We start from the raw sequence: 24772 nt of genomic DNA on the forward strand, positions 1-24772 counted from the left end.
ACAGGTCTCACTAACAAGCATACATACATATACCAAGGCCTTTTTCCCCCTTACAAGGGAGGTAGCCAAAAAGGAAAGGCATAAAATCATTCCCACCCATTCCATACCTGAATACACTCCACACCTCTCCACTCTCCCTCTTATCTTAGCACCTCCCCGATGACGGGTCATCCCTGCACCCTGTCCACTGCCCTGGGTCAGAAGCACGTGTCGCAAGACACAGCACATCCACAGCAAGGCCGCTTCATTAAATCGGTGATCCCTCCCCTCTCCATCCCCCCATGCATAAAAGGAGAAGACGGGGAGAAATCCCTTCGGGCTGCGTCAAATTTTGCTCACACATACTACCTCACCCCCCATCCCCCCACCCATTCCACCTCATGCATCACAACATCATCCATATACAACCATTCTCCATTCACCCCTGTCTTCTGTCCTCTCCCATCCTTCCTCAACAGACATTCCCCTCTTCCCCAAAGCCCCCTTCATCCCATCCATCCACCTCATCCTAGGACGTCCCCTCGTGTTCACTCCCACCACATCTGTAGCCAAAATTTGTGAGAAAATTATCAAGAATGGATGGGGAAAACACCTGGAAGAAAATAATATAATAAACCCAAGACAATTCGGGTTCAGACAGGGAAGATCATGTACCACAAATTTAATCTGTTTTTATTCAAGACTAATAGATGTAATACAGGAAAGGGACAGATGGGCTGATTGTGCTTTCTTGGACTTATAAAAAGCCTTTGACAAGGTACCACTTTGGTAACAATTGTCTTTTAGGCCATTTACAATCGTTACCAAAGCAGTTACTTGAGCTGCCTTCTCATATTCCCTCTGTATCCCTTTGTATCGACTATATAACTCTTATTTATACACGATGTAACTATCTGCTGAAGAGGACCACAGAGAGTGGTTGAAATATACAGTTAAATCTATTTTTCAACTGTTTACTTTCTCTGACATTGGGGTTTATATATATATATATATATATATATATATATATATATATATATATATATATATATATATATATATGTATATATATATGTATATATATATATATTGTGTGTGTGTGTGTGTTTATATATGCATGTATATATATGTATATATATATATATATATAATATATATATATATATATATATATATATATATCAACACACAAAGAATCCACAGTTGGAGTAAAAGAAAACTTAGGGGAACATTTGACTTTTATGTTTTGGCTATCAGGTTAGCCCTCTTCAGGAAATTACAAGATAGTAGAAATGGTAGAACATATACTCCTTTGACATAAGGAGGGGAATGTAAGAGGAACATGGACAGCTTACATGATGGACCAGTTGACCTCACCCAAAGAAAAGTTGTGGGGTCAAATGTGGGTTCAATGGTGAGTCAGGAGGGTGATAACTACTGACCAAATGACTCACTGCTAACTATGAAATGATATCCGGAGACCATTGTCCTTTGGGGTTCTTGAAATTGGGATGTTCTTCAGTTAAGGTGGACTCAACTATTTTCCTCCTGAACTTGAACACTCATTTGGCCTTATCTCAGTTAATCTGGTGGTTTTGATGACTCACATGGTGGAATACAGCTGAACTTTCTTGGGCATATTTGATGAATCTCTTATGTTTGGCCAATTTAGTGTTCAAGTCTCTACCAATTTGGCATAGGTATACCAGATCACAATCTTCACAGGTTAAGCTATATACTTCAGGAGAATCAGCCCCCCTAATACTTTGATGAACATTCACAATTTGCGTATGCACTGGTTTAGGATAGTGGTAAGCAAATGTGAGATGATCCTTGTGAGTCGCATGGTCAGTAGTTATCATCCTTCTAACCCTGCACCCAACCCCATGCTTGAACCTGTGACTTTTCCTTGGGTGAGGTCATCAGGCCCATCATGTAACCTGTACATGTTCCTGTTTACATTCCCCTCTTTATGTCAAACAAGTATATATGTCATGCCACTTCTACTGTTTTGAACTTTCCTGAAGAGGGCTACAGCTAGTAGCCAAAATATAAAAGTCAAACATTCTCCAAAGTTTTCTTTTACCCCAACTGTAGGTTCTTTGTGTGATTTACATATGTGTCGCTACATTTTGCTCTAGTGAATGCATATATATATATATATATATATATATATATATATATATATGTGTTCTCACAATATGTGGTATGGTTCTCTGGATGAAAGACCCATTAATAGCTGGCCAGGTTTCCCTCTCTCACTCTCTCTCGCTCTCTCTCTCCCTTTTTTTTTTTTTTTTTTTTTTATTCTAAGGTAAAGTTGTTAGCATTCAGTACCTCCATCTCTTCTAGTATGCCTCTGTGACACATAGAGAATATATAGATGGTATTCTTACTGACCCCAACACCAGAGAAAATTGTAATTTTTATTAGAAATATTCATCACTTTGAAAAAAAAAGTAACTTTTCCTGTTTCGAGAAGGTTGCTGAAAGTGTATACCAGAAATATGTTACAATGTTCAATTAAAGTATATTATTCACATTTGTTAAAACAATGCTTCACATATTGCAGGGTGGCTATCCTGACCACCGAGTGAATGGCTTTAGACATCCAATGTATAATGGCATCATAAAAAAGGAGAGGCTTAATAAATCTGCAGTGTCAGGCAGCCAGGTGAGTGTTAAAGAGAACTCACATGTAATAGAACACCATCATTATTATATTTTCCTTTTTTCTCTTCTTTTCTTTTTCCATAATCATGCTTATTATTCTTTGTGCATAATGGTATAGTTGTTTTGGGGAAATTTGGATAAGGATTAGTCTTTGAAATGGATTAGTCTTGGATGGAAAATAGAAAATTGGGTTATTTCAGAAACAACATTACTCATAAGAAGGAATCCAGAATATTTTCTGTAGTTCAGTAGGGATGATAAAAAAAAAAAAAAGGTGGGGAGTGGGAGATAAATTTCATTGTGAAGAAGTGCAAGATATTGGAAATGGGTGTGAAAATAGGCTGTCATTGTTCTATAGGATAGATAATGATTTAAGTAGAGGCAAGAGAGAAATTTGGAAGTGATGGATGTAGAATATTTCCACCAGAAACCAAATCACTGGGAAAACATAATCTGTTGGTGAATATATAGTTAGCATTCCACTACATGGACAAAGCCATAAATATTATTGAAAACCTAATTTGCAGAAGAAATGTAATCTTCAGGTAACCAGCAACAGCCTCTGGGGGGAACCATAAGTCACTCAGGGAAGCTGTATTGTGTTGACGTCTAGGGATTGTTAATGTGGGGCATTGTAGTATTGACCTAATTGTAAATACATTGTAATGCCTTTCACTTTCCCCCCCAGAGTTTGAATTTTGACAAAAAAAAAAAAAAAAAAAAGAGAAAAAAAAAGAATTGTTCTCTTAAAATCATTGATGCCATGTGTACATTAGCATTTAACAGCAATTGCTTACAAGACTGCCCTAAAAAAAAAAAAAAAAAAAAAAAAAAAATATATATATATATATATATATATATATATATATACATGTATATTTATATATATATATATATACATGTATATGTATATATATATATATATATATATAATATTAAAAACAGTAAATGTGTATCCCTGCATACAAAATTTTTGGTAGAAGTTCATGGGAACACTGGTTTTGTCATGTTTAGTTGCATCATTTGCCAGGTGACTGGCAGATGGGGCATGACTCTACCATAATTTTATGTATTCTTCCATGTTTTATAAACTGTAAAATTATTGATCGACAATACCCATATTCAGTTACATGGGGTTCAAACTTTAATTTAAATATGATACAAATGTCACACCACAAAAGGCTTAGTTATCCAAAGTGATTACAATATCTCTTTTTCAGTGAACACATTAAAAAATATATCAAAAGTTAGTGAAGCTTCCATTTTATCTTGACTCCTCCTGGATGATGGATCATCCCTGCATCTCGCCCACTGCCCTGGGTCAGAGGCAATGTAGCAAGACACAGTACATCCACAGCGAGGCTGTTTTATTTAATCAGCGACCCTCCCCCCCTCCATCCCCTCATGCAGATAAAGAGAAGACAAGGAAAAATCTCTTTGGGCTGTGTCAAAATATCATTCACACATACTTCCTCACCCCTCATCCCCCACCCACTCCCTTCCATCCATCACAGCATCATCCATATACAATCATTCTCCATTCATCCCTATATTTTGTCTTCTTCCTTCCGCATAGATATTTCCCTCTTTCCCAATACCCCTTATACCCCATCCATCCATCTCATCATTGGTTGCCCCCTCATGTTCACTTCTTGCACCTCTGCCTTCCACACCTCTTTTACTAATCTTTCTTCACTCATTCTGTTCATGTGTCCAAACCATCCCAATGCTCTTTCATCAACCCTATATCCCAATTCCCTTTCTATCCTGCTCTCCTCACCTCCTCATTTCTCTCTCTATCCATCTTAGTCCCCTACCATACTTCTCAGGCATTTCATCTCTTAACACATTTAAACTCTTCCTCTCTTATGTTCCATGTTACTGCTCCATACAGTGCTGTTGGCACAATCACTCCATACAATCTCTTCTTAGCATCCATTCCTAAATGTCTGTTTCTCATTACACTTTTTTTTTTTATCAACGCAGAAAAATATAAGGAGGTTCAGAGAACAGTGATTAAAATGGTTATAAATGTTGATGATAAACCATGCAAGGAGAGACTGGATATTTTAGGGCTGCCAACATTTGAGGAGAGAACAGAGGTATTTACCTAATTGTAGTATACATGAAAGGAGCAATGCTCTTTGAGTCCCATCTCTAACTCTTCAATTACCTAGCCTCAAAGTCATGTATAGTTACAACTCTGTTCCTTATTTCCAGTTATCTTTTGTAGATTTGAATTCATGTATGTTCCAGCTTGGGATATATCACCTTCTGAGCTATCTCAAGTATTTATGCATCTATATTGAAAACTATTCTTTACATCCTTTAGACATGTAGTCTTCCTTAATTTGTTCATATGACTTCTTAAAGCCCTCCTATCCTTAATGAAGATCTCTCACCATTCAATGTAGTCTCTCTTTAGTGAACTGAATACTATATATTACATCTTTCTCTTTGATCTTTCAAAAGTTGCTAGATCCAGTACTTGTAGTCTTTCCTCGTATGGTTTATCTGCCAGACTGGGAACCAGTTTGGTTGCTGCCCTTTGTGTTCTCTCAATCTTGCTTATTTACCTAATTGTAGTATACAGGAAAGGAGCAATGCTTGTTTGGTCCATCTCCTGTTCTCTAATTTTCTAACATACCTAGACTTAGATTCATGTACGGTTCCAACTTAATCTATATTTATTATTTTCAATATATTTAGATTTGAACTCGTGTATTGTTTGAGCTTGGGCTATATCACCATCTAAGCTATTCCACATTTACATCTATATGGAAAACTATTTCTTCAAATCCTTTTGACATGTGGTGTTTCTTAATTTACTACCATGACCTCTTAAAGCCCTTCCATCTTTAGTCAAGAAATCTATTCTATCAGTGCAATCTATCCCCTTTAATGACCTGAATATTGTAATTATATCATCTCTTTCTCTTTAGTCTTTCAAAGTTGGCAGACCCAGTACTTTTAATCTTTCCTCTTATGGTTTATCTTCCAGGCTGGGGTCCAGTTTAGTTGCTGCCCTTTGTATTCTCTCAATCTTGCTTATATCTTTCACTCTTGTGTGGGGACCATACTACTGATGCATATTCAAGTCTTGGTCATATCAAGGTTTTGATGAGTTTTTTAATGATGTCTTCATCCATATAATAGAATGCCACTTTAATCTTCTGCAATATTCCATATGTCTCTCCCGCAATCCCGCTGATATGTCTGTCATGCGACAGGTTGTCTTTTATCAAGACCCCCAAGTCTTTCTCCTCCTTTGCTTTTGTAATGTGTTTGCTTTCCATGGAATAGTTAAGGATGGCCATTTGCCACTCTTACCCATTTCCAGTACTTTGCATTTTTTTGCATTGAACTTCATTTCCCATTCTTGGCACCATGCAAAAATAATATGTAGATCTTTTTGCAATACTCTACTGTCCTTTTTTTTTCACTCTTCTCATGATTTTTGCATCATCAGCAAACATGTTATCACAGCTTGTTGTTCCTTCTATCATGTCATTGATATAGACAAGAAATATTATTGGTGCAAACACTGAACTTTGTGGAATTCTGTTCGTTACTGCTCAGCTTGACATCTTGTCCTTTATTACTGTCCTCATATATCTTTCCTTCAAATGTCTTCAATCCATTCTAGTAGTTTGCCTGCCAGTCTTCCAACATTCCCAATTTCCACATAAGTTGACTGTAAGGTACTTTATAAAATACTTTCTCTAGGTTGAGGTACATACAGTCCACCCACCCCTCTCTCTCTTGCAGCACATTAATCACTCGAGTAAAAGCTTAAGAGGTTTGACACACATGACCTTCTAGATCTGAAGCTAAACTTACTGTCTCTCAGAACATTCATCTTTTCAAGATATTTGGTCTATTGATCTTTTATATTCCTTTGACATAATTTTACTATTGTGCTGTTTAGTGATACTGGCCCATAATTTAGTGTGTTTCTTGTTTCTGCCTTTGTGAATTGGCACCCCATTTGCCCTTTTTCTATCAAATGGCACAATGCCTTCTTTCAATGAATATGTAATAAGACTGTGAATCTTGTCTGCTAGTTGTTCCCTACATTCTTTAAGTATTCAATTTGAGATCCAGTCAGGTCCTGAAGCTTTTGTCACATCCAATGGTCCCAGGAGATTGAGCACTTTCCTCACTTCTACATTTATATCCACTAAACCTGGTTTTTTGCCCCCCTCACTTTTCTCAAAAAAATTGTACTCTTTTGTGAAGACCAATTGGAAACCTTCATTATTTCTGCCTAAGCTGAGGCTTCTACAAAGACTTCACTATCTACCATCAACTTGGTGATTTCTTCCCTGTGTCTCAGTTTACTATTTATAAATCAGTTTTGGTTCATCTTTGCATTTATCTACTACACCTCTTTCAAAATTACTTTCTTCCTATGAATTCTTGTATTGTCATTCCTAGCTTGTTTGTAAGCTTCATGTTTTTTATTGCCTCTTTTTTTTCCTCCATTTTCCCCAAGCCACATCCTTGGCCTTTTTGGCAGTCTCACATTGTTATTAAACCAGTCCTGTTTTTGCTTTTTCTTTTCTCTAGTCATTGGCACATGTTTGTTCACTCTTAGGTTGTAAATGTCAAGAAAGATTTCCAATTTTTTCCTTATTCCTGTGGTATTCATGAGTTCTTCCTAGTTTGTTTCTTCAAAGAATTTTTTCATCGCTAAGTAATCTGCTTTCCTAAAATTGAGTCTCCCTTGTCTGTGCGATTCATTCCTTGGCTCTGTTGCCTCATTCCCCAGCTGAAATTTAGTTGTAACATGGTCACTTTTTCCTATTGGGCAAAGGTATTTCATACACTACTAGATATAATATAGGAAAGGGACAGATGGGTGATTGTGCTCTCCTAGATTAACAAAAAGCTTTTGATAAAGTCCCACACAAAAAGAACTGTTAAGAAAACTGGAAACATAGGAGAGATACAAGATAAACTACTGAAATGGAGGACTTTTTACATGGAAGAAAAATGAGGGTAGTGCTCAGAGATAAGAGTTCGTTTGGAAGAGATGATTAATGGAGTTCCACAAAGATCAGTATTGGCATCAATAAAATTTGCTATTTATGTGAATGACATGGACAAAGGTGTGGAATGTTACATGATCTTCTTTGCAGATGATGCAAAACTGTTAAAGGAAGTGAGTGCTGAAATGGTTTAATTCTGTTTACTGTTCCCTTCTATGTTTTTGTATTTCTGCTTTCACCTTCAACTTTCTTTCCATCACTTGTCTTAAGTATGTCTTTCACCATATCTTTCTGTAGGAAGTAAGTAATGTTTCTTGATGGGATAAATTAAACAGGTAAAAATTTTCTTCTTTTCTTCCTGAATATTACACTTGGCTTGTCAATTTACACCAATGATCTTTACTTTTACATCCCAGGGACTTCGTCAGGGATGTGTTATGTTGCCCTGGCTGTTCAACTTATACATGGATGGGGTGGTGTGAGAGGTAAATGCAAGGGTGGTGGGTCAGGGATTAGAGATGGTTAGAGAAAATGGAGAAAAGTGGGAGGTGAGCCAGCTGTTGTTTGTGGACGACACTGCGCTTGTAGCAGGATCAGAGAAGGGATTGAGGAAGTTGGTGACAGAGTTTGGGAGAGCATGTAAAAGAAGAAAGTTGAAGATAAATGTGGGTAAAAGTAAGGTGATGAGATGTACAAGGGGTGAAAGTGGCAGCAGACTGGAAGTGAGCATTAAGGGAGAGTGACTGGAGGAAGTGGATATTTTTAGATACTTGGGTGCGAATGTGGCAGGAAAGGGTGGAATGGAGGTGGAGGTAGAATGTAGATTGAGAGAAGCAAGTAAATGCTTTGGTGGATTAAAAAGTGTAATGAGGAATAGGCTTTTGTGAATGGATGGTAAGAGGAGATTGTATGAAAGAGTGATTGTACCAACAGCACCTCATGGGGCAGAAACATGGAACATAAGAGAGGAGTGTTTGAGATGAGGTGTCTGAGAAGTATGATAGGAGTTACTAGGCTGGATAGAGTGAGAAATGAGGAGGTGAGGAGAACAGAGGTGGTAAGGGAGTTGGGAGATAGGGTTGATGAAAGAGTATTGGGATGGTTTGGACACATGGAAAGAATTAGAAAAGAAAGACTATTAAAAGAGGTATGGAAGGCAGATGTGGAGGAAATAAACATGAGAGGGCAACTTAGGATGAGATAGATGGATGGAGTGAAAGGGGCTTTGGGGAAGAGGGGTATGTCTGTTGAGGAAGGACAGGAGAGGACAGAAGACAGGGGTGAATGGAGAATGGTTGTATATGGATGATGTTGTGATGCATGAGGTGGAATGGGTGGAGGGATGGGGGGTGAGGTAGTATGTGTGAGAGAAATTTGATGCAGCCTGAAGGGATTTCTCCACATCTCCTTTTCTGCATGAAGGGACAGAGAGGGGGGTCGTTGATTTAATGAAGCGGCCTTGCTGTGGATGTGCTGTGTCTTGCAACACTGCCTCTGACCCAGGGCAGGAGGTGCCAAAATAAGAGGGAGGGTAGAGGGTGGAGGGGAGTGGAGTATATTAGGGATGGATTGGGTGGGAATGGTTTTTATGCCTTTGTTTATTGGCTACCTCCCTTGTAAGGGGAAAAAAGCCTTTGGTATATGTATGTACCAATAAATTTTTCTCCACCCTTTCTCCAATCAGAAAGACTGTTACAATGTCTTAAGCAATACTGCTTACACAAGCAATCACAATATCAATGCACAAATGGCTTAGTTTACATATATTAACATCAGCATTAAAATCTGTTCCTAGTGGTTGTTTATAAACTTTAGACGAGGAGTGAGATTATGCAACCCCTTCATGGCTATTGTTTACCAAACACCCTTCACATAAAAATGAAATTCTTGACACCTACCCCTTTATCTACCTTTCTTGTCTACTTTTATCTACCAGCCTCTTACAGTGGCTCATTGCAGAGAGATCTGAATAGGGTTTGGGAATGGAGTCAGAAGTGGGAAGTGGATTTCAACATTAACCTCTTCACTCCGGGCCAAAATCTCGCGGGCAGCATTATCTGCCAGACGTACGATGTGTCGTAATAATACTCGCATCATAAAATATAGTCACCATTTATATCGATCGTTCTCTCTTTCACCCGTGAATTTTGATAACCATAGAAAATGTGATGAGGACAGTTTAGAGAGTATGTCATTATGCAATAAATATAATCAAGACGCCGATATGGCAGCCTGGCATATCCACTTGCTCCTCATGCCCCCTACGTATGCGGCACCGTATGGAAGTGGTTAAGAAATGCAGCATAATGGAATTTGGATAAAGTAAAAAAGGATATCAGGACAATGTAAAATTGGTGACAAGGAAGTAAAAAAAGTGGGATCTGAAAAAGACATGGGAGTAATCATCATAAAGGATATGTCCCCTGACAAACATATAAACAAAATTGTTGGTAAAAACTATAACTTGCTAAGATCAATAAAACTGGCTTTTACTTGGGTGAAGAAATGGTAAAGAAAATACTAGTCACACTGATAAGGCCAAAATTGGAGTATGCAGTGACACTATGGTCACTCAGTACTAAAAAGAATATAAGGAAAATTGAAAGAATCATGAGAGCAACTACAAAGATGGCTCCAATACTAAACTGTCATATGAAGACAGGTTGTCAAAACTAGAATTATTGACTGGAACAAAGAAAGAGTTGACTTATTGACCATATACAGTATTATGAGAGGTATAGTCCTTGATAGAGAAAACTTACTAATTGAGATAAGAGAAACACAAGAAGACATGGAAAGAAGCTCAAAAAGGACAGTTATAGAAGAGACCTGAAAAAGAACAGTTTTTCCCACAGAGTGGTGGATGTATGGAACATACTAGACAAAACAATGGTGAGTGCAAAAACAACATAAGAATTTAAGAGCAAATTAGTTATGGCAAGATACAGAGACAGGACACCACAAGCATAGCTCCCCTACCCATAAGATACAACTAGGTAAATACAGTCGCGGCGACTTGATGTGGTGCTCCTTGAATTGCCTTTAATAGGCAAAGCCAGATGGAATATTTACCAGTTGAGTGAACAGGGGGAAGCAGTGCTATTTCGTGGTCACAATAGAAGCAAAACATTGCTGGTTCCAACTTTAGGAGAGAGTTAGGGAAGGAAAATAGTTATTTTTGTCACGACATAACATTGGCGACCTGAAGTGATGCTCTAGTTTTGCCTATCAGAAAAGGCCAAGTTAAAATAATTACAACTTGTATAGAAGGAAAGTAAAGCTATTCAGGATCACAGTAGAGACAAACTCTCATTGATTTCAACTTTTGAAAAGAGAAAGGGAAAGAAAATGGCCTTCATCTCTGTAATCACTCGCAATAGAAAACACAAGATAAAATTTAATTTCTAGTTTCTTTACATCACAAATTGTTGCCTTTCAGTGCTGTGTCTATACTAATGAATGAGTTCAAAGGCTTTACACCTAAAAAGGTGAGTAAATCCATTGGAAAAATTATAAATATAGTACAGAGAATAAATCTGAAAAAGAAGATAAGTCTCGAGTTGGATACTCTACCATGTAAGTGAAATTCTTACAGAGTTGGAAAGATTTAGACTCAATTTCCTCACATGAGGCTAGATTACACAATCTGGAGAAAAAACTTGAGCAATTAAAGGAAACAAACTTGGCTAGAAAAAATGGAGATTGTTAAATTGAAAAGGAGAAAATGAAACTTTAATAAATGAGGGAAAAATCTTAACACCATGGAGGAAAAAGAGGTTTGGTCAACAACAAATGAGAATAGGAGAATTAGAATAACCTTTAAAGTCATGATGGAAGAAAAAGGCAGAGGTAGCCTAGGAGAAGGAATAGTTAAAATTATAAAAAAAAATCTCATCAGAGATGTTTTAGACAAGCCTGGATGCATTTTATTCTTTGGATGCCAAGAAGAAACAACTCATGGAAGTTGTGTCAAGAAAAAGAAAGATGATTAGGAAATTACATCAACAACTCTAGGGAAGGATTTGGGTTTAAAGGACCAGAATGATAGCATGTATTGGTTTGGCAACTATAAGAGAAATTGTGCATGTCCAATGAAAATAAAGTTCAAGTTGCAAGCCATGGCAAAAGAAGTAATCGGCAAGTCTTAGAAGTTACCATGAGAAGAAAAGTAAAAAAAAATATTTGGATGAGGAAAGATGCTAACAAAGAGGATTGAGCTTAGGAACAAAAGCTCTTAGTGGAAGCCAAAGCCAGAAATTATAGGACCAAAGAAGAAAACCAGCAGTTATTTTGGAGAGTTGTCAATCAGAAGGTGAGGAAATGGTCTCTAAGAAAACAAGAAGGCAGCATTGTAAAGTAAGCACTACAAGGAAACTTAGAATAGCATCTTTATAGCTTTTCATCAGAATCATCCATTTTTCTTCCACTTGTGTTTCTTCCTTGTTGAATTTTCCCAGCTCACTTTAAGAAAAAAATTCCTAAGTTTCTCAAAGTCTGTTTTATTACACATCATTCTTCCTTTTCAGTATTTTTCATTTCTCTATATATTTCCTCCTTTTCTAACTCAAGTTGTATGGGGTCACTTTGCAATTGGTGTCTTGTATTCAATTTTGTCCACAATTTCAGGATCTGATGTAAATAGTAAATCTAGTCTTGGTGTTCATTATTTCTAAATCTAGTATTTTCTTTTACCCATTGTGTCATTGTATGTTCTATAGTCCTGTTGAGTAATACATTTCCTCATTGGTCCTCTCCACCTTTCACTGTCATCTCTTCCCAACATATTTCTTTGCAATTAAAATCTCTCATAAGTACCATGTAACCTCTATCCTTCAGCATCACATTTAATGAAAGTCTCATATCATTTAACATTTTAAAATAATTTCTCTCCAAGTCCCCATTTTTGGGGGGCACTTAAATCACTGCAAATTTTCTGCTCTTCATGTCACTATCTTTAGCTCTTATTGTGATCATCACCGTGTTCTCTCCATATGTAATTTTTGTCACATTTAAGTTTTTCTTAGCCTAGAACATGACTCCTCTACTCTGTTTCTCTCTATTTCTAAGTCATGTCCAATACTGTTTGGTAGTAGTGGACCCCTTAATTTTGTCTCCACAATTCCCATTATGTCTTTTTTTTCCTGACAGGTAATCATTCAGTCTGTTTAATCCTGAGATTAATCCTTCTATATTGGTATTAGCTAGTTTTAATTTTCTACTCTCTCCATCTTGTTCTCTGAACCTTATATTTCTTTTTCTTGAATATACCATTTTTTTTCTCTGTTCTTTTCTCCTTTTTTCCTCAGCTTTGCTTTTTAATGTCTTATCTCTTTCCTCATCATTCATGTGTCTTTTTATCCATATACTTTTGTAGTGTTCACTTCTTGCTAGTTTTCCTGTATTTACTCGAATTTCTTCTGCCATCTGTGACCTTAATTTGATCTATCAGGGTCGACATTTTCCTTCTGTATATTTACCTATTCTGTGCATTTCCTTTATTTCCTTTTCAATTTCTTGCTTTTATCTTGTACTACCTTTAGAACTTTCTTGCCAATTCTTTCTCTTATGTTTTTCCTTTAGACCATATAGCTCCTCTCTGGAGCTTTCCAAAAGCCAGCATAGTAGCCAAATTCAAGTTCTTACAATGGAATTATTGTAGTATGCATACATCCTGGGAGGAGCTGAGTCTCCTTCTTTAGACTCAGTCCCTCCTGCTCCCTCAGGAACAAGGCCACCATGGTGGCACCATGGTGTTAACAAGGAGTGATGTCCTCTAAACTGTTCTTGAATTGCAGACTCCACTACAACCTGTTGCAGTGAGACTGTTTTTAAATTAAGCCTACACAGTGTGGAGCATTTACATACCATCTAGTATCCCAGTTGAGTGGGACGACCTTAGCTGCGTTGTGTGAGACTGGCCCTTTCCTTTCCTCTTAATAGAAACAGTTATCATCTCAAAGTTGGAGTACAGCTGTGAAATCTACTCACCTGTACTGTAGCTCGACTTTGTGTGTGTTGAACTCAGTACACCATGCTGGTGACCACATAGCAACTGGTGTGTTCCACTTATCCCCAACAGCAAGCATTTACCTAGTTGTATTATACGGGAAGGGAGCTATGCTCGTGGTGACCCATCTTTGTATCTTTCAGCATCAGGCTTATTCTTAAAATCGTGAATAGTATTTGGACACACTGTTTTTTCATCTAAGTTATTCCATATATCCAGCATTCTGTGTGGGAAGCTATTCTTTTTCCTATCTCTTCTATAGTTGTCCTTTTTGAGTTTCTTTTCATGACCTCTTGTTTTTCCATTGTCATTTTTTAGTCAATCTTTTCTGTCAAGGATTTCCATAGCTTTCATGATTCTATATATAGTCAGTAGATCACCTCTTTCTCTTCTTTGCTCTAGTGTTGGTAGTTCTAATTTCGATAATCTTTGTTCGTATGTTAATTTGGAAAGAGCTGGTGCCAACTTTGTTGTTGCTCTCTGTATTCTTTCTAGTTTCCTTATATTCTTTTTAGTACTGGGTGCCCATAGTGTGCATGCTGGTGGATGGAGGCATCATTCCATTGGACTTATGTTGTCAGTCCTTATTGCTGACATGCTGAGTCAGTTTCTTTTATGTCACTATCAAGACCCTTCCTCACAGCTAGGAATGACTGTACAAGAATTTCCAGGGGGGAAGAAAGCATTTTTGAAAGAGGTGTAGTAGATAAGTGCAAAGATGAGCCAAAGCTGTTTTACAGGTTTATAAATGGTAAATTGAGACACAGGGAAGAAATCACCAAATTAATAGTGTATGGGAAGGTCTTTGAAGAGGCCTCTGCTCTGGCAGAAATAATGAAAGTACCCAGTCGGTCTTCACAAAAGTTCATAATATTTTGGAGAAAATCAAGAGGAGCAAAAAACCAGGTTTAATTGATACAAATGTAGAAGTGAGGGAAATGCTCAATGTAGTGGAATCTCACACTGAATACTTAAAGAATGTATGGAACAACTAGTGGACAAGATCCACAGTCTTATTACATGTTCATTGAAAGAAGACATGGTGCCACTTGATTGGAAAAGGGGCAAACATGGTGCCAATTCACAAATGGGGAAACAAGGAAACACAACTAAGTTATAGGCCAATCACTAACAAGCATAATATTGAAATTATGTGAGAGGCTTGTGAAAGAGCAATGGACCAAAATCTTGAAGAAATTAACATTCTGACAGGTTGGCTTCAGATCTGGAAGGTCAGGTATGTCGAACCTTTTAAACTTTTACTCAAGAGGAATTGATGTGCTGCAAGAGAGGGAGGGGTGGGTGGACTGGATGAACCTGGGCCTAGAGAAGGTATTTGATAAAGTACCTCACAGTCAACTTTTGTGGAAATTGGAGCACGGAGGACTGAGTGGCAAACCATTAGAATGGATGGAAGACTTTTTGAAGGAAAGGTACATAGGGTAAAGGATAAGATATCACACTGGAGAGTAGTAATGAGCGAAGTTCCACAAGGTTCAGTGCTTGCACCAATAATGTTTTTTATCTATGTCAGTGACATGATGGAAGGAACAACAAGCTATGCCTACATGTTTGCAGATGATGCAAAATTCATGAGAAGAGTGAAAAATGAGGACAATAGACTATTGCAAAAAGATCTAGATATTATTTTTGTATGGATAAATGGGAAATGAAGTTCAATACCAAAAAATGCAAAGTACTGGAAATGGGCAATAGCGGCAAAAGGCCATCTGTAAACTATTCCTTGGGAAGTGAACACATTACAAAGGCAAAAGAGAAGAAAGACTTGGGAATGTTGATAAAAGACCTGTCACCTGACAGACATATCAGTAGAATTGTGGGAAAGACATGGACAACAGGAGATTAAAATGGTGTTCCACTATATGGATGAAGAGATGATAAAAAACTCATCAAAACCCTGATACATCCAAGACTTGAATATGCATCAGCAGTATGGTCCCCACACAGAGTGAAAGATATAAGTAAGATTGAGAGAATACAAAGGGCAGCAACTAAATTGGTCCCCATCCTGGCAGATAAACCATAGGAGGAAAGACTTATAGCAGTCTGCCAACTTTGAAAAATTGAAGAGAAAGAGGTGACATGATTACATTTTTCAGGTCACTAGAGGGGATAGGTTGCATTGATAGAAGATATCTGATGGGAATGTTTTAAGAGGTCATGGGAGTAAATTAAGAAAGCCCACATGTCAAAAGGATGTGAAGAAATACATTTTTCTATATGCTTAAATATGTGGAATAGCTTAGAAGGTGAAATAGCCCAAGCTGGAACAATACATGAGTTCAAATCTGAATATTTGGAAATAAAGGATATACGAGGTCTGTTAAAAAAAATATGCGGACTGTTTGAATTGCATGGCTCCAGTTGGTTTCAGGGGAATCCTCTTGGTGTCGCTAGGTTTTTACAGATCAGCTGATTATGATGCCATTTCCCAATTGCAGATATCTTTATTTGTGTATTAGCTAGTTTTAGTGAAGTGCAATTTTTTCGTTTGGCAGATTTCAGAATGAATGACGTGAAGGAGCAATGACTTGCTGTGAAATTTTGTGCTAAACTTGGAAAATCTTCGACTGAAACTTTTGCTATGCATAACATGGCTTACAGTGATGTTGCTATGAAATGTATGGCATGTTTCAAGTGATATGAGCGTTTTAACCCCTTCCATACGGTGCCGCACACGTAGGCGTCATGGGGAGCGAGTGTATTCGCGAGGCTGCCATATCGGCGTCTTGATTATATTTATTGTAGTCGCCCCTCCATAATGACATTCTTTCTAATTCTTTTGTAGTCGCATTTTCTATGGTTATCAAAATTCACGGGTGAAGAGAGAACGATCGATATAAGCGGTGACTATATTTTATGATGCGAGTATTATTACGACACGTCGTACGGCTGGCATTGGCTGCTGCCACTGAGATCTAAGTCCATGACGCCTACGTGTGCGGCACCGTATGGAAGGGGTTAAGGATGGTCGACAGTCCATTGAAGATGATGAGCATCCTGGACGTCCTTCCATGTGAACCGATGACTCACACGTCGACAAAATCAAAACCTTGGTGTGGGCAAATCTATGTCTTACTGTCAGGGAGGTTGCTGAAGAGTGTGGGATATCAGTTGGATCTTGTTACGATATTAATGACAAAAAGATTGAAGACGCACCGCATTGCTGCAAAATTTGTGCCACGCCTGATGATGGATGAACAAAAAGCCCATCGCTTTCAGGTTTGTCAGAAACTGCTTGATATTCAGAAGATGAAAACTTGTCCAGGATCATAACAAGTGATGAATCGAGGGTTTATGGTTTTAACATTGAAATGAATGTCCAATCGCCCTAGTAGATAAGTGAAATATCCCCCAGACCCAAAAAAGCTTGCCAAGTTCAATCCAAGGTCAAGTTGATGCTGACAGTTTTCTTCAGTGTTAAGGGTGTTGTTCACCATGAGCCCTGAAGGCTCCACAGTAAACCAGACTTACTACGCTGAAGTTCTGAAATGTCTGGATGGATGCCATCCATCACAAAAGGCCAGAAATGTAGAGGAGTGGCAACTGGTTTTTCCATCATGACAACGCTCCAGCCCATTCAGCCCTCAGAACTCGGGAGTTTTTGGCCAAACACTCGATCACTGTTCTTCCCCACCACCCCCTACTCACCTGACCTTGCGCCTTGTGATTTTTTCTTGTTCCCCAAACTCAAAAGACCCTTGAAAGGAAGAAGATTTGAGATGATTTCTGAGATTAAGGCAAATGCGACAAAGGAACTGAAGGACCTTACAAAAGAAGCATACCAGGACTGTTTCAACAAGTGGAAACACTGTTGAGAAAAGTGCGTGCATTGGGGGAGGAGAGTACTTTGAAGGGGACCCAGATTTGTAACTTTTAAATAAAGTACATTTTGCTTTATGACATCAGTCCACATATTTTTTTTAACAGACCTCATGGATTAAGTTGGAGCTGTACATGAATTTGAGTCCAGGTATGTTAGAAAATTAGAGAATAGGAGACCAGAGCCAATAACCATTGCTCCTTTTCTGTATACTACAAATAGCTAAATACATCTTACCCAAGCTTCCCTAAACCTTTTGGCTATCCCTATGAATTTCATAGTGTTGGTTATTGGCTATTCCCCAGGGTTACTGTCTGCTACCCTGATATTCCTAAGAAGAATGTGTAACCAGATTATGAGTACCATACACTATTAATAGAACATTGTTCCACACATCCAAACTCCACCCCAGTATTTATAGATGGTTCAAAGTCTGATTTTTAGGTTGGATACAGTGTTATATTCCCTTCACTCAGTCAAGGCAGCAGCCTCTCCATTGTAGCCTTGGTTTTTATGGCAGAGCTCTCTACCATTATCTCAGCTTTAAGAATAAACTTTTTTCCCTTCCTGTTTCATCTTTTACAATTTTTAGTGACTTGTAGTGTTCTCAGCATTAGAACATTTTAATCCTTTCCTTCATCCTCTTGTTTTATCAGTTTTTGAATGGCTCTACCTACTCCAGTGTAGAAGTTACAATGATGGATTTTGCTGGGTCACAGCACATATGGAGATTCCAGGGAATGAGAAGGCTGATAAGCTGGCCAAATAGGGAGCAACTCGGACTGCCCATACCAACCTCATTCCATTCCACAACAGATATTCCACAATATGGGTAACAATTCTTGCTACTTGGCAGAAGAGGTGGGAGGCTTAGGTTACCACTACCAAGTTGGGGGAGATAACGCTGCTTGCTTTCTATCATTGGATGTATGAATATGTGCAAGGATGCCACTCAGAGACTGCCTTGGAACATTTTAGTTCTTGATCTTCTTGTTTTATCAGTTTTTGAATGGCTCTACCTACTCCAGTTTAGAGGCTACAGTGTTTGATTTTGCTGGGTTCCAGTATAGGTGGGGATTCCAGGGAATGAGAAGTCAGATAAGTTGGGTAAGGAAAGAGCAATTCTGACTGCCCTTAACAATTCCATTCCATTCCACGACATGTATTCCATATGAGCAAAGACTATCCAAATTGAACCTACCAACTCTGGAACAAAGAAGAGAAAGAGGAGATTTGCTAACTATCTACAGAATAATGAAAGGAATGGAAGTTTTAGACAGGAACGACCTATTAATGTGGGACAACGGTAAAACAAGAGGAGACGGAATTTTTTTTAAAAAGGATAGTTATAGAAAAAACTTGCAAAGGAACAGTTTCCCACACTGAGCAATAAATACATGGAACAAATTAGACATTAAAACAGTATGTGCTAACACTATACAAGATTTTAAGATAAAACTTGATGCGGAGAGATACAAAGACGGGTCACCACGAGCATAGCTCCCCTCCCGTATATTACAACTAGGTAAATACAATACAGATAACAATTCTTACTAGTTGGCAGAAGAGGTGGGAGACTTTGGTTACCACTACCAAGTTGGGGGAAAACCATGGTTGCTTTCCATCATTGGATATATGAACACATATAGGGATGCCATTCAGAGACTGTCTTGACCCATCTTTGGACTGGTCACACACATCTTGCACATACCTCTTGTCCTTAGGAACATAATCATTATGCAATGACTGCATAGTCCTCCTAACAGTACAACACTTCTTAGTTGAGTGTCCCAGTCTGATGGACCTGCGAGAACAATAACTCTTCTGTTGTTGCGATAAGGATGGATTATTCTGTATCTCACATATACTAGGAAAGAAGACCCTTTCCCAGAGACATGAGGCACTCAAGTTTGTAGAGAATCCTGACCTTTTAGAAAAATTATAGCTCCACTGCAGAATGTTTTTAATTGTTTTTGACTCCCCATTCCCTATTTTTCATGACCACAATTTAGATACCTGTTTATTTATTTATTATTTTACTATACTAAATATTTTATCTAAATGTAAATTTTGGCCTACCATCTTTGTCATTTTTAGAAATTATGTATTTACCTAGTTGTATTTTACGGGACTAGAGCTATGCTCGTTTTGACCCGTTTTTGGATCTCTCCACATCCAATTTGTAAGCTGTACCATATGACCTAGATATTGTGGCACCATAAACTATAAATCAGTCAATCAATCCTGGCACTGGCTTCTCACCTTCTTTGTCTTTTTCTTTTTTGTGGCAGTTTATATCAATCAGTAAGATGAACTCCAGAGACCAACAGCAGGCATCTGTGAGATAGATGTCAGGGAGAATCATTTTGTTGTTCCCATTTGGAGGTGTAGTCCTGAGGGGCCTCAAAATCACCATCACCTTAGACTATATTTTCTTTACTTTTTTCACATAAGGAGAGTTTACCTCTGATGAATACTATAAGCTAGTGATATAGAAACATTTCCACCCAATTACAACATAATCGAATGTTCATCCTAAAAAGAGATATGGGAGGGCCCAAGGATCATTGGTGGTCACTGTGGAGCTGTGAGCTTCCAGTCAGTGAAACACAATGATGAGAACAGAGACAGAATGCAAAGAATTCCATTGGAGAGTATTCGACATGAGATTGAGACAATGGCGCATCAAAACGAAAAAACCAAGGACAGAAAAAACAATGGAGAAGGAAGAAAATTAAAAGTGGCCTATACTAACATTGACGGATTAATTTCAGGTCTGAACGAACTCAATGATTATCTGTTAGAAGAAAAACCAGACATAATGGGAATTGTAGAGACTAAACTAAGAGGTGAAATACCATCCATCGTTATTGGACAAGGTCTATACAATTACTGGATAAAAAACAGGGACAAGAAACAGGGAGGGGGAATCATGTTCTTGGCCAAGAAAGACCTAAACGTGACAAAAATTGCAGAGGGCAAAGGTAATGTTGAACTGATCATGATAAAAGTCGAAGGCAAGAATATGAAAAGTAGAAAGTTTGTGGTGACCTATGTGCCTCCAAAAATGAATGCTTGGAAAGAGAACGAACGTACAAAAATGCTAAAAGATACAAGAAAATCACTAAATGAGATACTAACGGGCATGGGTAATCTGGTAATTATGGGGGACTTCAATTGCAAAGAAATTTGATGGGACAGCATGACAGTGCAAGGAGATGACTTGTGGGGCAATGTACTGCTAGACATGACCATGGAGTACACAATGACCCAATGGGTCAGTGAAAACACAAGGTACAGAAACAACGAAGAGCCATCGAAACTAGATTTAATATTTACAACAGAACCTGAAATAGTGGACAAAGTCCAGTACAAGACACCAATTGGAAAGAGTGACCATGTACTCATCGAAACTGTACTAAAGGAAGAAATAGACATGGTGAGGAACGAAAAGCATAGGAAAGGAAGTGTACAACAAAACAGACTTTGCAAAACTAAAGACATTCTTCCAGAATGTAAACTGGGAAAAATTCTATATGGAAGAGGCAACAGTGGAAGAGAAATGGAATATATTGATGGATAATTACAATGAAGGGGTAAACAGGCATGTACCAAGACAAGTGAGAGAGAGAGTACATTAAATGTTGGTTCAACAAAAGATGCAGTGAGGCAAAAGACAGAAGGGACAAAGCTTGGAAAAGGTGGAGAAAAGACAAAAAACAAAGCAAATGGCAAATTTATATAAACTGTAGAAATGAGTATGTTAATGTGAGAAGAGAGGAAAAAAGGAACCATGAGAAGGATATTATAGAGAAATGCAAAGATCAACCCAAGCTATTCTATCGGTATGTGAATGGTAAATTTAAAACCAAACAGGAAATGGTGAAACTACGCCAAGGAAATATAGAATACACAGAAGAATTAGAGATGGCCGAAGTCATGAATAACCACTTTAAATCTGTCTTCACCAGAGAGAAAATACAAAATTGGGACGTAGATAATAATAAGCAATCTCCCCACATGAGTGAGTTTACAACACAAAAATATCAGAACATCTATCAAAACTGGACGTCAGAAAATCACATGGCCCGGATGGTATTGTAAATTGGATTCTAAAGGAATGCAAAGAAGAACTAACGGACAAAATACACATCATAATAAATAGCTCACTCAAAGAAGGAAAGATACCTAATGACTGGAAAAATGCTAACATTGTACCAATATATAAAGGAGGAAACAAGGAAGAACCCACCAACTATAGGCCAGTATCACTAACAAGCACTATAGCCAAAATTTGTGAGAAAATCATCAAGAATAGATGGGTAAAACATCTTGAAGACAACAACATATTAAACCCAAGACAATTTGGGTTCAGACAAGGAAGATCATGCACTACAAACTTAATATGCTTCTACTCAAGGCTAATAGACATAGTGCAAGAAAGAAATGGATGGGCTGATTGTGCATTCCTAGACTTGCAAAAACTTTTGACAAAGTACCACACAGAAAATTACTAAAAAAAACTGGAACACATAGGAGGAATACAAGGGAACCTACTAAAATGGATGGAGGACTTCCTGACTGGTAGAAAGATGAGAGTAGTGCTCAGAGAAAAATATTCAGATTGGAAAGAGGTGATCAGTGGAGTACTGCAAGGATCTGTACTGGCACCAGTAATGTTTGCTATCTATATGAATGACATGGACGAGGAGGTGAACTGTTACATGAGCTTCTTTGCTGACGATGCCAAACTGTTAAGGAAAGTAGAAACTGATGAGGACTGTGAAGCACTGCAAGAAGACCTAAATAGGGTATGGAACTGGAGTCAGAAATGGGAAGTGGACTTTAATACTAAGAAGTGTAGCATAATGGAGTTTGGAAAAAGCAAAAACAGAATATCAGGAAAATATACAATTGGAACCAAGGAAGTAAAGAAAGGATCCGAAAAAGATTTGGGAGTAATTATCACGAACGACTTGTCCTATGATAAACAGATTAACAAAATTGTTGGGGAGACTTACAACTTGCTAAGATCAATAAAAGTGGCATTTGCATACTTGGACGAAGACACGATAAAAAAAATATTGGTTACATTGATAAGGCCTAGACTAGAGTATGCGGCGACATTGTGGTCCCTCAGTACCAAAAAGAATATAAAGAAAATAGAAAGAATCCAAAGAGCAGGTACAAAAATGGCACCTGCACTTGCAAACCTATCATACGAGGAGAGATTGGCTAAACTGGAGTTACCGACACTGGAGCAAAGAAGAGAGGTGACCTATTAACCATCTACAGAATCATGAAAGGCACAGAGATACTTGATAGAAAGGACTTACCTGGGACAAGAGAAACACAAGAGGACATGGAAAGAAAATAAAAAAACAGCTATAGAAGGGAACTGAAGAAAAACAGTTTTACACATGGAGTTTTGGACACTTGGAACAAACTGGATAATGAATACGCAAAAACCATTCATGAGTTTAAAAGCAAACTAGACATTGCGAGATACAATGGCGGGACACCACGAGCATAGCTCCCCTTCCCGCAAAATACAACTAGTTAAATACATACAGTCTTTGCACATCTTGTCACTTCCTCCTTGAAACATTATCTTTCCTCTTCCTGCCCTTCTCCTGGGTACCACTATTTTGTCCATTAAAGCCCTATCTACCACCCTTCCACCATCCTCTCCCATGTGTAATTATGCTTGACTTTTTTCCTAAACTGTACGTTAGCTATCATCAACTCTCTAGACACATCTCCATCAATTCTCCACTACTGTTTTTTCCTGGCACTCCAGTTTTCCCAACCACTCTGTCTATTGGTTCATCTACTCTCGCATTGAGATCTCTCAGTGCCACTACTTTGACATTTCTCCCTAAACTCTCTTTGTACTCATTTAAATCTATCCAAAATGCCTCCCTTTCCTCTACACTCTTCTCACTACCAGGCTCATATGCACTTACATCCACATTAACCTTGAAGAAACCTACTCCACCACACATCCTATTTCTTCAGTTACTAATATAGCCACCCCTTCTCACCTTCATCCTCTCTTCACTCTTGACATCCTCCCCATTAGACTCCCAAACTCACCCCTCCTTTTCAACTTAGTTTCATTCAATGCCCATCTCTTCCCCTTTACTCTCATCTGTACCACACCCACGCACATTAAAAGACCCAAACCTTAGGGTTCTGGTTGGAAAACTCCCAGACCCTCTATTTATTTATTTATTTATTTTTTCAAGTAGATGCCTAGTCCTATCCTCTGTCCCATTTTAGATGCCTTTTACAACTCAAGTGGGAACACTTGGTGGCAGTATTCTTTCCTACCACAGGATTTGGCAAAAATGGAAATGTATATTCAGAGTAGTGGTACAAGACAGTATTAATAGTTGGGGGGATAGCATAATGGAGGGACAGTCACAGTATAATAAAGTAGCATAATTTCTCTATGAATAGATATTTCCTCTAACACAGGCAAAATGATGTATAGCTCTAGTCTGTAGGGGCACCCCTTACAGACCCTAAAGTGTCAACTGCATGGTACTGAGCAGATTTTAACCTCACAATAATGTACAGCCAACACCCCAAAGAGGGTATACCAAATGCCAGTTTATCATGTCTCCTTGGCCCACATTCATAAACTGTTGATGCACTTCTTGCACACCTTGTGAGGGCCCAAGACCTGTATTGATCACCAAGCTTTACTTTAAAGTATCTAAAATACACTTGTTTGACAAATGTGCTGATGTCCTTTGACAGGGAATGGTGAAACTGCTACAGTTATAACAAAATTAATTCGAGCTATATAGGCACTTGTGATGAGAAGTAGCTGAGGCAGACATGATCTAAAAAGAAATAAAGATAAACAATAAGTAGATTAGTGACGAGCTTAAAAAAACAACCAAAAACATACATAACATCTGCTAGCCCTTGTATACAGAATTTTATGCTTTGTTTGCAGAATACAACTCAGATGGAGCACACCCCTCTCACCACACTGTCTCATATGTAACTGAATAGGTATCAGGTTTCACCCTATCTGCCAGACGGTTAATCCCCTACATATGACATTACAGTGAATCCTCCTTATACGGTAATTCTTTATCCGGTAAATTCACAGTTATGGTATTTGGTAATTACCATCCTCGATTCTATTTATGGTAAGAAAAATGTACAGATACGGTATCTGCTAGATATTTTGAAGAGGAAAGAGCAGGGAGAAGGTATGTCTGCCATATCCTATTATTACATGTTATAATGGGTTTGGCATAC

At 38.1% G+C, this 24772-nt stretch overlaps 1 protein-coding gene across 4 annotated transcripts in view; it reads left to right on the forward strand.

The window, feature by feature from the left end:
- Window positions 1-24772, forward strand: part of LOC143020634 (protogenin B-like) — an 862265-nt gene that overhangs the window by 835997 nt on the left and 1496 nt on the right. For 3 of the 4 annotated variants that reach the window (XM_076177127.1, XM_076177126.1, XM_076177128.1), the window contains one exon: window positions 2552-2653. The exons of the other annotated variant lie outside the window; for it this stretch is intronic. In XM_076177127.1, the coding sequence (XP_076033242.1) occupies window positions 2552-2653 (102 nt within the window). The remainder of the gene's footprint in view (window positions 1-2551; window positions 2654-24772) is intronic. 4 annotated transcript variants of the gene reach the window in all.

Source organism: Oratosquilla oratoria, chromosome 40 (assembly GCF_046742065.1).
Source record: "Oratosquilla oratoria isolate Oo_2021 chromosome 40, ASM4674206v1, whole genome shotgun sequence".
Taxonomy (NCBI): domain Eukaryota; kingdom Metazoa; phylum Arthropoda; class Malacostraca; order Stomatopoda; family Squillidae; genus Oratosquilla; species Oratosquilla oratoria.